Source organism: Pecten maximus, chromosome 5, assembly GCF_902652985.1.
Source record: "Pecten maximus chromosome 5, xPecMax1.1, whole genome shotgun sequence".
NCBI classification, from domain to species: Eukaryota; Metazoa; Mollusca; class Bivalvia; order Pectinida; family Pectinidae; genus Pecten; species Pecten maximus.
Genome location: NC_047019.1, coordinates 19,120,450 through 19,138,038, shown reverse-complemented (window position 1 = coordinate 19,138,038; position 17,589 = coordinate 19,120,450). Strand labels below are relative to the sequence as shown.

The following is a 17,589-nucleotide window of genomic DNA, read 5'->3' as shown; positions in this document are numbered from 1 at the left end:
TGCTGTTCTGACTGTGCGGAACGTTCTGGACAGCGAATCGAGCGCAGCCCTGGCGACGGCTGTGCACATGTGTCACCGTGTTTGGCCGGGATAACTTGACACTGGTGACAGCTATACCTGTGTACTGTAAAGAATATCGGCAGATGTCAACAACGATATTGTAAGTATTATCTGGGCGATTACTAAATGGTCACAATGAACGACACAACAAATTTGGCCTCATAAAAACAGTAATTATCAAGCAACAATAATTTGACAATTGTTTTGAAATTGATCAATAAATGAAAAGAAGATTAACATGTAAACATCGCAGTTATGCTAACCAACGTGGTAATTGTCGTAATGATATCGATCACATGTGCACAGTCTTTCGAATATAAAAACTAAAAACTCAACTGTGTCAGTTCCGCTTGTGTTCCGATGCCATTGTCGTTTATAATTCCACCCGTCAGTGCAGTCTCCGATTCAAATACTTCCCTTTCTTTGTTCTTTTTCATAATCTAATTTATGCTTCATTCTTTCTGGAGATGTTAGGCTGACACATGTGGCCTTACTCGCTTCGCCATTTGGTTCCTTCTAGTTTGTGTTTCTGTTTCGACGCAAACCTTAAATTTAAAGAATAGAATTAAAGTCGCTAATTTACGTGAATTTATTTCGTCTTTTCGCGAATGATGTTTCGCCTTAAGTTTTGATCATTTTTGTCTTTTCGGAAATTAGTAAGCTTACTTTTTGTCTTTTCGGGGCGAAAAGTCGAAAAGTCGAAAGGGATAATGAACCCGAAAAGATGAGAATTTAAGTCGCTAATTTACTTGCATTTATTTATCGAGGCGAAAAGACGAAAGGACGAATAGCATAAATCAGCCACCGTATTAAGCCCAAATTGCGGATTTCATTTTCGTTCACATTTCCATTACTTCAATCTTAAAGATCGGTTAGCTACCATCACATGTGTTGCCGACAGACAAGTAAATGCTTGTACTTCTGAAATACTTTCTCCTTGAATAATCGATAGCAAAAACTTTGTTTTGTTCATTTGTTCACCGTCTTTGTTTTTAAATTACGGATACTCTAAGAACTCTTTGTTATTTGATTTTCTTTACAACATCAAAGTCCGTTTGAATTTAGATTTTGTCGTACCATTTAATGCTTATGTTGATGTGTCGCCTTTCAAGAAGTCTCTGTGAGTGCGTATGCATCTGGTTAATATTTACAGAAACAATATTAGCCCCTACGCCTTAATTGTATAACAACATGTAAACCGGCACTACCGATGGAGGGGGAGCGCAATATATTAACAGGCCTTTGTTTAAAATCCTTACATATCAATACACGTGTTATTATTTTGCCGTGTGACAATGATAATAAGAAAATATTCCATAAACGGTTGTGTTTGCGGTTGATGCATCGAATGTGGAACGAGAGTAGGCTGAATACGCTTGAAATAGATATGGAATAATTAGATTTATGTGTTATGCATCTAATCACACAATCACCTCTCTTGTACTACACTTGTGAATATAATATAACAGCTTCCAGGTAATCTTGAGCATCCATATAAATTAATCTTAAAATAATTATGCCACGCCCTTCAAATGGGTCATCATCGGCCGGCTGAAGATGGGCGATCTATTTGTGGTTGGTTTAAAGTTTACACATTGGGAAAGGGAGCAGTGTGTTATGTATGTTGATATATCCATTGTTTTCACAAGTTTGATATAAAACCATTTATATTATTGCTGGTGTTTTTATATATAAAACAGTTGCGTATCTGAGGTAAGATCGTGAATTTAATAGTCATGGCGAGATAATAATGCGTTTTTAATTCATGGATAACGATCTGTGGCCTGTAGTCTAAACTAACCGATAACAAATACACTGTACCAGAAACATTACATTCCTTCTTTTTAACGAGTTGTTTCCATTAAAACATGTTTGCAATAAAAGATCTTATTGAGTATTTTTGCCCTACCTTTTTCATCAAGATTGTCATTGTATTACATTTCTGATCATGATATCTCCATATATCCAATACTAGTCATTTATAATATTGGTATGCTTGTTTTCAAAGCATTTTATTTTCAAGTTTATTACTTCACATATTATTTTGTATTTTTAGCCGTCATATCATGGCTATGCTTGATTATCATTATATTACTGATTACGACATCTCCATATATGCAATACTAGTCATACATTATAATGGTATATTTGTTTTAAAGTTAATCTTTGTTTATTACTATTAATCTTTGTCTTTAATTTATTCCAATATAGTCTCCATTCCCTTTTCTTGATAACAGAATTATATTTGTTATTCAAACATGCATTCCACTATACGGTATGAATATTTTCGTTCAGGTAGGATAACTTTTCTTTTGTAAAAACATATTTACTATTCATGTTTCAACTTATCATATCAAGGATATTGTATACCTCTACAAATGATAATGTGCCAAAACTCCTCATGAACAGTATTGATTTATAGTTAAAATGTTATTACCAGGTTAATAAATGACTTGGTCTATATGAATGACTCTTCGTTTTTCTTTTCAAGTTGCACATTTGCGTTCAAAGGGGAAAAACGTGTGAATTGTTGGCTTCTTAAATGTTTCCGAGAGATTTGATACTTTAGCATCAATGTTTTCTTGTTAGATATTTTGTCCTTGTATTGCACTGTTGTTTGCTGCCGATTTCCTATTGTATTTGCAACATTATCATCGGTCACAGTTCCTTTATTGGGCAACAGAAAATGGTATTTTATTTTGAAGGCAGTCCCTTACCTTAGCACTTATATTTGAGCGAAAACAACGCCCACGCCAAATTATTACCATTCCAAATAAATAGACATCTAATTGCTTCAGTTGTTCTCTCGACATTGACTTACATACTACAGATTTGTTATTAATTATTAAAGTTTCGAATGTTAATGGATAATGTGCAGTTGTAATGTACATGCATGAAATGTATACACAAATCAATTAGTTTGTAGTTTTAATTTTTCGGTCGCTTTCGGCCATTGAACAAAATAACAATCTCATCAATAAACAAGCAATGAAATCATCAGTTACTTCTTCACTTTAATGACAACAAAATAACGTTACATTAACGATTACTCGCTAACATAGATAATCATAAAATTGACAAAAATCGTTTTTGTAAAATACACAAAACATGTAACGAATAAATAAATCATGCAGTTCACGATTTGAATATATAGAAATATAGTTGGAGATCTATCATGATTTTATGGCACGTCCGTTCATTATAAGAATCACTAGCCATATACTAGCTTAAACTCTAACACTGTATTACACACAGACCGTGTGTTCCTTTATTTGGTTCGTACCTACTGTACTGAATAGATACGGTACCATATAATGTTACGCAGTTGAATCACCAGTGATGTCCCAAGATGGCGACCGTCTCTACCAAGTATAAGCTTCAAACATAAAACGATTATTTTTCTTTTTACAATCTAACGGATGTAAGATCAATACCTGAATAGTACCGCCATATATTAACACCTATGATTTATACAATTTCATCGCAAATGGAGATTCTTCCTCTCGTTTTTTACAAAACTTACATTATCATGACAAATGAAGTATCAAAGTAACGCCCCCTTTTTCAGGAAACGAACCACGTGAATCGATTCGGTTCTACTGGTGTGCCGCGTTCCATGACAAGTACTGCAGTAGTACCGGTACAACTGGTACAATGAAGAGATTAAACGCAAATATAGGCACATCAAATTATCGTCATCTCTTCAAAGACGATGCATGATTTTATAAAGAGTAATGCATATAAAATATCGCAGATAATATCAAATATTTATGAAGACGAATTTTAAAAATAGCTTTTACATCGTTTCACTCTGTGCACTACTAATTAAAGTGTTGTTTCTTTAATGTGTTCCAGGTTAAAATATTAAAATACGGATTATTTTGAGATCGCAAAGTTTTTTTGAAATACATTATCTGTGATACTAAATCGCGGATCCTTGACTTTAAACAACATGTGTTACAAATGGTCATATCAACTAAACAACCACTAGTTCATTTCTATACCCGTATTTGGGTATATCCTTATAGTAATTCAACTGTCATCTATTTCTGTCGCCATGGTGAACGAAGTCAGCCTGCTCCATATTTCGGATCGCATGAAGGGCTTAAGACATTCAAGCGTGTAGATCCAGAGACGCTTCTGGTAATCTTCGTCCCTGAAAAGCAAGCATAATGTATGTGAAAACACCGTTCAATGAAAAAATGGTATATTCAGGTAAAATCCATTCACTGAAGATTTGTGTGATATGGACTATCCGGTTTATCGGGTTTTCTTGAAGTACTGCTATGATACGCTGTTACATCACTGGTGTAAAATGGACTATCCGGTTTATCGGGTGTACTCTACCGTGAAATGCTTCTATGATGGGCTGATACATTATTGGTGTAATGTGGACAGCTGTGATGGGCTGCTACATTATTGGTGTAATATTGTCTGTCCGACTTATCGAGTTTACTTTACCGTGAAGTGCTGCTGTGATAGGCTGGTACATTATTGGTGTAATATGGACTATCCGGTTTATCGGGATTTACGGCAGCGTTAATCGTCACAATGGCTCCTTGGTACATCGTTTTGAAACCTAACGGGATACGAAAGAAAATCCAGGTGTAAAGCATATGCATTGTATATCTTCTTTATAATCATCATATAATTAGAGAACACGGATATATATACCACACCATATTTCTTTGCTGCAACAATTAGGTTTTGGCAATGGTATTTACATGTGAAATCATACGCGAAGTCTTAATCTTTCGAGAACAGCTTATTCCATCATCCTCTATTACATGTACTTGTAATTATTTTTGTAATTTTGCTAAGATTAAGAATAGTTATCCCACTTCTGGATACTCGTTATCAACCAAAGAAATGTTTACATTTGGAGCTATTTACAGTTTTCAGACTCAAAATATACCTTACAAATTATCGTTAATCAAAAACTAGAGGAAAATGTGTACTAATGAAAGTAGACGGGAAATTCCCAAAAATAATAACCGGGACCAACAGACCAAGTTTCAAAGAGAAATATCAGTCTCTACAAATGGCGGAACGATATGTAAACAACGGCTTTGTGTGTAGTTTACGTGCAATACGTTGTTATAGCCTCGTTCTCGGCTCCGTGACAAATCTCGTGATAATAAATGCAGCAAGTTACATTTTCTCAAGGATTCCCCCGGTCAAGCGTCCAGGCCAGTGATCATTTTAATGTTAGGACAACGTGAATGAGCATCTTGGATTGCCATTCATAGATGTATGCATCTAGAATGTTAGGTTATTTGGGAGTATGTGGCTAAAAACATGTTCATGACAGTAAATGTACGAGTAGCGGCTATATCAAAATATCTCTTGTTTAAATGGAACGGGCTCTTTCACAAAGAATGCGGCATATACATTTTCACTCCATAAACCAACATCACTGATAATAAAAAGTAAAGCTGTACTGCATATAATAGATCGCCTTAATGTAATATTTATCAAACACATACTATTCAAAACAAGAAACGAACAATGCGTGTTTTACATACAAAGCAAAACAACTCTTTCTGCATCGTGTCTAAAATTGAAAGGGGGTTAATAGATATATATTAAATATGTGTGACAGCAATTCTGATGTGGTTAGATTATAGCAATATATCGAGCAGAAAAAAACGCAATGCAACATCATTGTTACCATTGACATATTTTACGATTAAAGTTTTTTACCTGCCCAAGCAACAATACGGTATGACCAGTTCATGAGAAAACCATAGTCACCAAGTCCCCGGATGATGTCCGTGTGGACCCAGCCTGGGTTGACACAGCAGATGGATACATTACTGCCCTCTAGTAGCCGCCTCATAGAGTAAGTCTGCATAACCTAGAGTCACATAGCAAATGGTTACATTAATGTTATCTAGTAGCCATCACATGGAGTAAATATGCAATACATACAGTATGCAATAACTTACTGTCCTCTAGTAGCCGCCCTATGGAGTAAATATGCAGGTAGGGTGTAAGAATTGTACCTGCTGCCCCCATTGCATGATCGTAAGAGGCGACTAAATTTGGGATCTTATCTTTTCTCTTCTTTCTGAACAACTTTCTTCTTCCTAATGTCTCCCTTGACAATGCCTCACTTTTGGCCTTTAGTTGAGCGTTCGCCCCTGTGAGGAAGGCTCTGGGTTCTGTCCCCTGGCCGAGACATACCAGAGTCTTTAAAAATGGTAGTTGCTGCTCCTGCTTGGCGCTCAGCATATTTGGAGTGGGACGACTGGTTCGCCCGTTGTCAGTATAATGTGACCGTGTGGGGTGTGCTGCTTGGTGTCTTCGGCAGTATGCTTCATTGGGGTAGCACTTTAAATCGGCAAAAGTTCCGGCCTATCACAAGGAGACTTAACACGAACATACCGCAGCCTCCCAAACACACACATACGCACTAACCACACGCATGCATGTCGCACGCACGGGAGGCCGTCCTCAAATGACCTTAGCTGTTAATAGGACGTTAAACAAAATAAACCAAACCAAACCAAAAATATGCAATACATACAGTCACACAGTAGATAGATACATCACTACCCTCTAGTCCGTCTTGTGGAGTAGGTCAGCATAATATATACAAATATGTACAGCAATGCTTAATATGGTGAATAACACGTTCTTCTTTGTCAGTCAAAAGCATATAAATAAATAGCAGGTAGCAGGTATCTGTAAATGTGTTAGCTTAAACATGGTATAGAAAAACATAACTCAGTTTATTTGAATACCCTAAAACTTAATATTTGCTTCATTTAATTTTACATTTAACACTACACAGGCTTCAAGAATGTTCACTAATAAAAGCCGGGGATGGGTATAAAGGCTATGGTCGTGAAACTGTTGACTGGCTACATCAAGATTGACAAGCGTACTAGGACGCATTCCTGGAATAACATCTTAGTTACATTTTAAACCACTGGTATCAATCGGTTCTTTTTTATGTATTAGAAGCAGTCTTCTTTCTAAAATTTAATTCAGTAATTATTTTAACATTTTATAGCAAACATATTACATATATTTGAGAGTATTGTGTTTTGAGGTGGGTGGGATTGAGGGATCGACCCGAGAAGCATGTGATAATTTTATCATGTTCATTAAAGACATGCCACTTGAATTAAGACAGTTTCGAACATGATCTATCCCTCGGTATTCCCTATCGGAACATACTAATGCTCAGAAACAAAACTTAGATTGATAAAGTTCCTGCTATTCAAAAGTGTGTATTAATGATTTATTACTATAATCATATTTGGAGTTACCTGGTAGAGTTTGGATCTGCTGTAGTGGATTATTCTGTTGTACAGTGTATAAGGAAATATTCCTTGAATCCTCTTCGTATCAAACCCACAGTTAAGGTGCATGAAACTGGAAACGAGAATGATTCTGCAGTCCTCGCCATTAGCCTCCATCAGGGGCAATAACTCTGCACACAGTAAGAAGTGTCCCAAGTAGTTTGCCTACGAGATAAACAAAGATGGGAAAGTCCACTTTACATCGACATGGGTATAGTTATAAAATAGATAAACAAAGATGGGAAAGTCCACGTTACATTAACATGGGTATAGTTATAAAGTAGATAAACAAAGATGGGAAAGTCCACTTTACATTGACATGGGTATAGTTATAAAATAGATAAACAAAGATGGGAAAGTCCACTTTACATTGACATGGGTATAGTTATAAAGTTGTTAAACAAAGATGTTTCGGATATTTTGCTATTTTAATTAATAACTCAGGCCTGCGGCCATCGTTATTAATTTAATTGCAAAATATCCTCGTCCTCGTTGTATATCCTGCAACAATACACGAATCATCGTTAATTATTTCTAAATTAACCAATTAATTAAGGTGGTGCAGTGGTTATCACGTCTGTTTAACACACAGAACTCAATAGTTGGAAACTCGTCGTAACCTTTATATTGTTAATTTTAATTCATTAAGCCGATTCGATTTGCACAATTCGCTAAAGTTCACAGTGATATATTTGTATATACCTAAAATAGCTATATATATGGAAAGGAATTAATAATGTACTCTTGACAAATGTCTGACATATTGTAAAAGCAAGATATGAAATAAATGGCGATACACACAGTAAATGATTTTAGGTGGGTTGGCGTGTCATAAGGGTATGGAGCAGTTGGGTAGAGGCTGTTTATATACACCTTTTGATCAATACACATAAACAGTTGGTAGATACGGAGTAAATTTGTCATACGGTTTCGTGGTGTAGTGGTTATCACGTCTGCTTTACACGCAGAAGGTCGCGAGTTCGAACCTCGCTGAAACCTAGACATTTTTTTAATAGATTGGAAAAAAACAAGCTTGGGTAACTGGATGGCAGTATTCGAACCATGATAGCATAAGTTTGATTAAATTCCAAACAGCATGTTATTTCATTTTTGATTTAGATAATGCAGTAGATAAATAGGATTTTAATAAGTTAAAATGACTGTTCATTTAGCTTATTTTAGCATGAATTATTATCAATGCACAAGACACTAAGATATAAGTTACATACTGAACGAGCAATAGCTGTGTTAGAACAATTTATGTTACCTAGACAGAAATAGAACACGTCAATGAAAGCCATTGTTGAACAGATTGTCAATATATATTTGCATGAACATAAAAACACCTCAAGCGATACCAAGACTCCACGGTTTAGTGGTTAACACGGCAGCTTAACATGCAGAAGGTCAGGAGTTCGAAACTCGTCGGGAACCGGGAGAACTATAATTTTGCGTTGTGTCCGTCCTTCCGTGCTTTATCTTGTCCGGTTCTATATCTCCTACAGTACTGGAATTTCAAACATTGGGCATAGTTTAGTTTGATTTTATTTGTTTAACGTCCCATCAACAACTAATGTCATTTAAGGACGACCTCCCGTGCGTGCGATATGCATGTGTGTGGTGAGTGCTTTTGGTTTGGTTTCTTTTGTTTAACGTCCTATTAACATGTAAGGTCATTTAAGGACGGCCTCCCATGCGTGCGACATGCATGCGTGTGGTGAGTGCGTATGTGTGTTTTGGGAGGCAGCGGCATGTTAGTGTTAAGTCTCCGTGTGATAGCCAGAACTTTTGCCGATTTATAGTGCTATCTCACTGAAGCATACTGCCGAAGACACCTAGCAGGACACCCATCCGGTCGCATTATACCTTCATTGGGCATATGCTTACTTAAATAAAACTGTGTCATGTACCAAAAGAAGGCCACTCTAACCCACATTTTAACCTTTGATTACATCAAAGATAAAGTTGGTTCGGGCTCTATTTCCTACACTTCTTGTCACTGGAACTTCATACTTAGGCATACATGTAGGTTCAGCTAGATGAGGAGTTGTGTCATATACCAAATGTATGCCACTTTAGCCTGGATTTTGACCTTTGACCTACATTAAGAAAATCGTACCGGACTGACTTTTGGAACTTGATTTATCTTTTACTGGAATTTCTTATTTGGGACATGGGTTCCCTTTTATTGAACTGATGTCACCTTCTACAGATAACTATCTGTGTGTATCAGTAGAGCCGTCGATTCATTTTGATATCGTATAAAACACTTCGTTACTTTCTCTAAAGAACTCCAAAGAAAAAAAATGTTTTGGATACTTACCTGAAAATGCATTTCATATCCGTCTTCCGTAATCTCTGTTTTAAAAATGAAGATACGGATTGCAACTTGTAAAAAAATTCAATAATGATCAATATAATCAATGATTAATCATTGGATAACTAATTAGTGAACTTATGCTCTCTTATGATTGGCAGAACTCCTTTTACTCTGTCTTCTAGGTTTATCGATTTTTACTTCCACGCAATATAGTTCTGAATTTTTAATTGGAATTAATAGCCCCTTAACAAGTCACATAGGGTCATACAGTAACTTTTTTAAATTATACCAAAGAAAGATGTGAAATGCATATCACATGGTACCTTACCTCGTATATGTACATATAATATGATAATAATACACAATCATAAAAACAATGTACTCTGTTAAAGACAACAAAGAATAAACATTTACATATACCTGGGGGACACATAGCTACCCCGGCGTTACATATGAGTACATGGAGAGATCGACCAGAATCTCGATATTCTTTGACAAACTTCCTGGTGGAGGAGAGAGAGGACAAGTCAAGTTCCATCACGTCCATGGACAAGTGGTCATAATTACAGAGTCCTTGGGTGCCTTTCTTTTTCTCTTCCTGGAATTCCTTGTTTATTTTTTCCACGGCCTGTTAAGTAATATGTCGAAATAATATAATAATAGTCTATTAATACATGTACTAACTCGAGTTTCCTTTGACCCTGACACATTGTCTGGAGTAGGTACACCAGATATGGGCAGGACCAGACGAAACTCGAGCTGTACATGTACATGAGTAACTGCCAATTCAATTCAAAATATGTTGCATATTGGATAATAAGCTTCCTATATCATCATATCGATCGAACGTAAGTGTCAAACTTGTTAAATTACATTTAAGTATTACAACAAAACTGGAGATCAGAGTACTCAAGTGGTGATATATTCCAGATTATTCAATACAGCATCTTATTGCACTCTCGCGAACCTCGACGAAATGTATCCGCGACAGCACAGACCTCTCGCACAAGCGTATAACACGATTCAATGTTAAATAAAAACAATACACGTGATCGAATGTAGACCAATCAGGCGCAGCATCTAATTCAACTCTGAAAATGTAATAATAAGATATATTTTACATCAGGATGGATTTCAGATTAATGATATGTCATGTATATTGGCATATGCATTTTTGTTTTTAGAGATTTATGAGATTTATTTATACTGGTGCTTATATTCATTTTGCTGAAATATGGCAAGACTATGAAGGCGGCGATTTAGGTGGAAGTTTCACCTAAAAAATGACGCAACTAACTTTCATCTTGAAATGAACATTTCTATATATCTTTAAGGAAGATATGTCCAAGTTAGTGATGAGAGGCATACATTTTGAATCATTGTTTAGAAAACTATATATCAGTATTTTTCGGAAAAGCCGCCATAAACTCTATGCAAGAAATGTATTCACCTTGTGCGACATATTCTCACGATACTTCTAACGTGCTTAATTCATGCTATGCATGCCTGTGATTGCATCAACAAGTGCTTGAAATATATCCGAACATCCTATGTGATTTGTAGGGCCCTACATCCTATGTGATTTGTAGGGAAGAGATATCTTACAATTTCGGATTGGTGAAACGTAAAAATTAGAGAAGATATATGTTGCTGTTGCTTCGACGATATATACACAGTACATTGTAGTCATTCTGTTTCTTTTCACTACATTTAAGTGCTTGATGACAGCATTTTGATAAATTATAACTTGTTGTTTTGTAACTCATTAAAACAGTCAGAGCTCCGGATATCTGGATAGCATGCGACGAACAAACTGTACGTATGTTGTACATCGAGTTAGACGCGGGATACAGAAAGGCGATCGACGAACCTTCTAAACATACTGAAATCACGAGGTTAAAAGAATACAAATGACCACTACATATAAATAATAATTAATAACTATCGATTTCCGTAAATAAAAACAACAGCTAACGCAACTAGCTCAGTAACAATCGGATACCGTAGCTAGCTATCCCTTGCAGGTAGGCTTAGACTTCTACCTGCTGTCCCCACTGCCTGGTTCCTAGGAGGTAACATTTTGGCGCTCAACAGTTTGGGAGTGTGAACACTGGTTTGCCCGTAGTATTACTCCTATAACATAAGAAGCCGCTGGTCGGCTCTTTTTCTATCGGATATGATTTTGCCGACTACGACCTCTTATTTCCGAAGCACTAATTCTTTGATGCGCCTGTCAAAAGTATCTCGCCGTGTAAAACCTCTAACATTGTTGGAGTACCCGTATTATATGACCTAGTACAATAACATCCTGAGCTATCACAGTTGCTCCCTTTGTTTCGCTCTGTCAGAACGCATCAGTTTCGCGTTACACAGTGAGACAAATACCAGCCTGCTTCACCACATCCATACAATTCCCACACAAGGGAGGTCGTCATTCAAAAACAATGGAAATCAAACCGTTAACATAACTAAATACACTCGCTATCGTAACTAATTACTGCCATAGCTAAACATAATCATTTCAATGTACCTTAGCCAGCTAAATCATAACTCGCTATATGCTATAACAGTTTAGCAACATTGAATGTAACAGTAAATTTCTTTTCATTCTCATTAATGTTCTCATAACGCCAACAATAAGTGATAATCCTTAAACCATATATTAATTATTTTAGATGATAAATGCGATGAATTTCAATGTACTATGTCTCCACTACTGACACCATTGTATCTTTCTCTTGATTCCAAATTTGTTGTACTGCCTACTTCAAGTGTCCATGATAAAGTGAAAAATCAGATATTTTCATGAGGTCAATTTTGTGATTCATCAAAGCAATATTTGATGACGTAAAATTAAAAATTATACTTACCAGCGAAATACACTAATATTGAATGTTTCATTCTATGACACACATATATTCTTAACTACAACATGGTCTAAAGTTGCAGTGAAGGAGATTTGCTTTTTCTTACCTTGCGGCCATTTTCCACAGACCGACAAGCTAAGATGACCGTAGCACCAAGCATGGCTATCCATTTGGTTGTCTCATATCCCAGACCTGACAAAATAACAAACCAGATTAAAAACAGCACTTCTTAACAACAAACCACCACCACCACCACCAACAACAACAACAACAACAACACCACAAAATTAAAGGAAACGAAAACAGCCTACAAAGATCATATCAGAAGCAGAAAATGGAAACATTCTCGAGATGACAAAAATACTCTCAAAGTACAAAATACTCTCAGAGTACAAAATATTCTCTATTGTACAAAATGCAATTGTTTTATTTTTTGGTTTGTAAGACTTGCAATACCGCTATGCTGTTCGTCATATCTTTGTGCGATATCTAGAAATGAAGACTGATATTTCCCCCTTGGTTTCAGAAATACCTTATTTCACTATGTTCAGTTTCTTGTACGTGAGTTTTTGTATTACATTTGTCTTGTTTATTTATGTCTTCCTTATTGTTGTTAATATTTGTCTACAGCTTGTTGTTTTACTTGTCTTAAGGTTTTAACTTTTTGCTATGTATTTTTTTCTCTTTGTTCTTATTTACGTTTAATCATGTCATTGTCTTTCTAACAATTTTCCAGTTGATATTTCATTTTACTTATTTCCTCCTGCTATCTGTTAGCTCTGTTTTGAGCGTCCTCTTTTCCTTTCCAAAGTTTGTTTATTGTCTTTTTAATTCGTCTATCTGTTCTTTATAGTTCGTTTTCATTTAACCAATACCGCGTTGAATCACGACTACAATTTGTGTCAACACATGCACACTACCTACGTCGTCAGATTGTGTCTGTGTTTTTTTTCTAAATGGAAATTCATGCTTCTTTGTGGGTACGACTTCCGCAATATCATCGGGGATAACAGCAATAATTTACATGATGCGTTCAAATATATATGTATTTGTATTTATCTACACTCACGATAGGAAGACCGTACAAGTTATATAGCCGCGAGGGTCACCAAGAGCTGCCGTGCATAAAATGAATTATTGCTATATGGTGATATGGCGTTTACGGAATGTAATGTCTCATCAGGTTAATGGATGCTGAATTTATTATGTATATGGTAATGTTAATACATATATGTACACGCATTTATCAATGTACCTAGAGACGTGTTTACCTGAAGTATGTGATGCGGTGATCTCATGATGTCGTACACATGCATACATGTATGTGTACGTTGATAGTGTGAAAAAATCTTAAAGTGAAATCGGCAATAAATAAAGGAGTGTACAAAGACACACAACTAGGATGTTAACATCTTTCAAAACAGATTGAGGGTAAGATACAGTAGAGTCAACTTGATTTAAACTGCATCACACAGATTAACCACACAGATGATACGTGTTTGCAAGTGTATATGCGATTTGAAGAAACTGCTTACGGGCCGACGTAGATCAGTGCGTGTTACTGTAACTATTTACGACATAAAGATTGATGAGATGTGGAGTTGTACCTGTCTATCTTCAGAAAACATACATGGCGGCGATAAACTTACTAAATATTGCTGGTATCAAAACTGTATTTACAAAACAATACCGCTTATAAAGTTCTTCTTAGGCAATAAAACAAAGAAAATAAATCAACTTTCTCATTACTCAAATGACATATTTCATATTTAATGACAAATTATATACTTACCTCGGTTAGCCCCAGTCACCACCACAATCCTGTCCCGGGAAAGGGTCACCATAGGTAAACTGTAATCCCCTCCCATAACGAACAACTGAACGTACCCCGGTCTGTACTCAGTAACTGGCTATCACGCGTCTAGCTGTATGCACAGTTAAATGTAGGACACATACATGTACGACGTAACTTTAAAAAAAAAATCCTCCCCATCAAGTTTGCCGATAAAATCTGCTGATGAATTTTAAAATACTTACTATTCTGTGACGGTTGTTGATAGGAAATGTATCTCACTTAAGTTTTATAATTAGGTTTTTATCTCCATGAAGCTCAGTGAAGCTCCGTGAAGGAACCCTGCTGTGATACCATTACAGGCTGTGATTCTAAACCTAACATTTCGTTGTGAACAACAAATGCATTCATAGACCATTTCGATTTCGCTTTCTATTTTTGAAGTAACACATAGTTTTTGGTAATTTTTTCGCGAGTGGTTTAATCAATTTGACTGCAATTGTATTTCTGCTAGAGCTACTCTGCAATTACTGGTAAATAGATTAGATTGCGACTAGTTCGTACCTAAATACTAATTATAATTTTCCTCAGGTATGACTTCAATGTACTTAACATACGTACTGTATATACATCACTGTTCGAGTTTGTGAAAGCCTGCATCTATATAGCCACCCATGTTGCGGCCCCAGTATGAACTTATGCGTACATATTAACGGCCTCACGGGAAGAAACACATTAATTAAAACCCATTGATTAATGGCAGTGAGTATGCATCATGGAAGAGAATGATTTAGTTGACATAGCAACCATATCTATTTATAATCAGTCGGATTGAGAGAAACAACTCTTTTTACTAGTCCTAAATAAGTCAATTACACTCGCATATCAAGTGGCAAAATTACAAACGTTTTACAAACAACATGCCTTAATTAACGAAGTCCCATATTGTTACCATGTACGTCATTGCTGTAACATTATCATTTCCATAATATGAAAGGCGTCATAAATCTTATGAGCAACTAACGAAGGACAATTTAATTCTTGCTCTTCGAAAAAACATTTTAAAATGTGAGCGAGCGAGCGAATTTTCTTTAGATCTAGAATTTCTCAAAAAAAACAACAAACAAAAAACAGAAATAATAAACACAGGGTTCATTGTGTGCCTTATGCATTTGACATGATATTAATCTAAATAATAAATCAAAGTACTGAAAGTACTGCGGGAGGCGTTAGTCAGATGAAAAGGTGATATTTGAAATAAAGCAAGAAGAGAAATTAAACTGATATCAACATGATTGTTGATAGATACATTCAAGAGTGAGGTTTTGAGTAGTTAAACGTTTCTTCTCGAGTTATTAAAGCCAATTAGATGAAATGGTTTTCAATCCTGATGGACACACAGTGTAATGGTTTAACTGTCTTGATGAACACAATGGTTTTAACCATATTGAAGTTTCAATCAAACTTCTACTAAAGTATTTAAACATATCCACTTAAGTGTTTAAAGTCAACACTTTTATTTAGGTTGTTTTTAATTAACAATTCTACTTATTGTGTAAAACAAGCTTCCACTTAAATAGTTAAACATTTCTACTTAAGTGTTTCGAAACAAATTTCTGCTTAAGTAGTTAACATTCATACTTAAGTGTTTAAACCGTCCTGATGAACATAATGCCTTTAACCATCCTGATGAATATAACGGTCTTAACTGTCCAATTTAGTTTCAAACTTCCACTTGTCCAGTTCACAGAGACTAGTACTATTGAATTGCATTATCAAAGACTAATTATTATATGGATCTACAAACAACTGTAAATTATACTGTTCTGTATTAGAATAGTATTTTTATTCACATGGTTCTATTGATATTGTTTAAAATGACAGGTTAAATTTTTATTAAACATTTACAATGTGTTTTTACATTTAAGACGTAATCTGTGCACCTAAGTATACATGTAATTCAATTTGAAACAGAAATAACAAGAACACATATAATTGTTGATATGTTGAATACATGACAGCACATAGTCATAGTTACAACTTTTGAGTATGAATTAAATGAACAATGGAAATACCAAACACAAACAATGTTCTTTCAACGAAAAAATAGAGCTATACAATTATAAGTATGATGATTTATATTGTGTTTTTTGTATTATGAGCCGCCTGTCAAAGGATCATATTTTGTTAATCCTGTACATACTGTATTATAATTACATTGTCAGCATAAATGTGTGTGTGTATAAATATATACATTTATATATATACATGTTTCATCTCTACAATGTAAGAAGTTTTAGTTTTGAACAATACCTTTGACAGACAAATTGTACGATGTATGTTTGCATACGTTACATAACAAGAGTTAGCTACCGACATAAATTCAAATGTTCTAAAACTTTTTCGAGAGTTGGCCAAAATATTTTTGTCCATTTTTAGTCCCACCATCATCAGATGGTGGTGGGCTATACAAAGCGCCCTGCGTCCGTGGTCCTTCCGTCCGTAAACAATTCTTGTTATCGCTATTTCGCAGAAAGTACGGAAGGGATCTTTCTCAAATGGCATATGTATGTTGCCCTTGGTGTCTTGTTATGCATATTATAATTTGAGACCAATCGAAAAAGAACATGGCCGACAGGCAGCCATCTTGGATTTTGACAATTGAAGCTTGTTATCGCTATTCCTCAGAAAGTGCTGAAGGGATCTTTCTCAAATTTCATACGTAGGTTGCCCTAGGTCCCTAGTTATGCATATTGTATTTTTGGACCAGTCGGAAAACAACATGGCCGACTTGGATTTTGACAACTGAAGTTTGTTATCGCGATTTCTCAGAAAGTGCTGATTGGATCTTTCTCAAATTTCATATGTAGGTTCCCCTTGGTCCCTTGTTATGCATATTGCATTTTTAGACAAGTCGGAAAACAATCTGGCCGACAGTCAGCCATCTTGGATTTTGACAATTGAAGCTTGTTATCGCTATAGTATTTATCAGAAAGTACGGAAGGGATCGTTCTCAAATTTCATATGTATGTTACCCTTGGTCCCTAGTTATGCATATTGCATTTGAGGACCAGTTGAAAAACAACATGGCCGACAGGCAGCCATCTTGGATTTTGACAATTGAAGTTTGTTATCGCTATTTCTCAGAAAGAACTGATGGGATCTTTCTCAAATTTCATATGTAGGTTCCCCTTGGTCCCTTGTTACGCATATTGCATTTTGTTATCGCTATTTCTCAGA

General features: G+C 35.6%; 1 protein-coding gene and 1 non-coding gene across 2 annotated transcripts; one reads left to right on the top strand and one right to left on the bottom strand.

Annotated features, from left to right (window-relative positions):
• Positions 1 to 3,056: 3,056 nt before the first annotated feature.
• Positions 3,057 to 14,497, bottom strand: LOC117327430 (retinol dehydrogenase 11-like). The gene is made up of 8 exons (XM_033884394.1): positions 14,350 to 14,497; positions 12,664 to 12,749; positions 10,111 to 10,318; positions 9,694 to 9,728; positions 7,338 to 7,535; positions 5,764 to 5,917; positions 4,522 to 4,639; positions 3,057 to 4,216 (listed from the first exon to the last, which is right to left on the bottom strand). The coding sequence occupies exons 1-8, from the start codon at positions 14,423 to 14,425 to the stop codon at positions 4,093 to 4,095; spliced, it is 999 nt and encodes a 332-aa protein (XP_033740285.1). The 5' UTR covers positions 14,426 to 14,497; the 3' UTR covers positions 3,057 to 4,092.
• Positions 8,297 to 8,369, top strand: Trnav-uac. Its single transcript has one exon. It is a non-coding gene; the product is annotated as a tRNA-Val (tRNA).
• Positions 14,498 to 17,589: the final 3,092 nt, after the last annotated feature.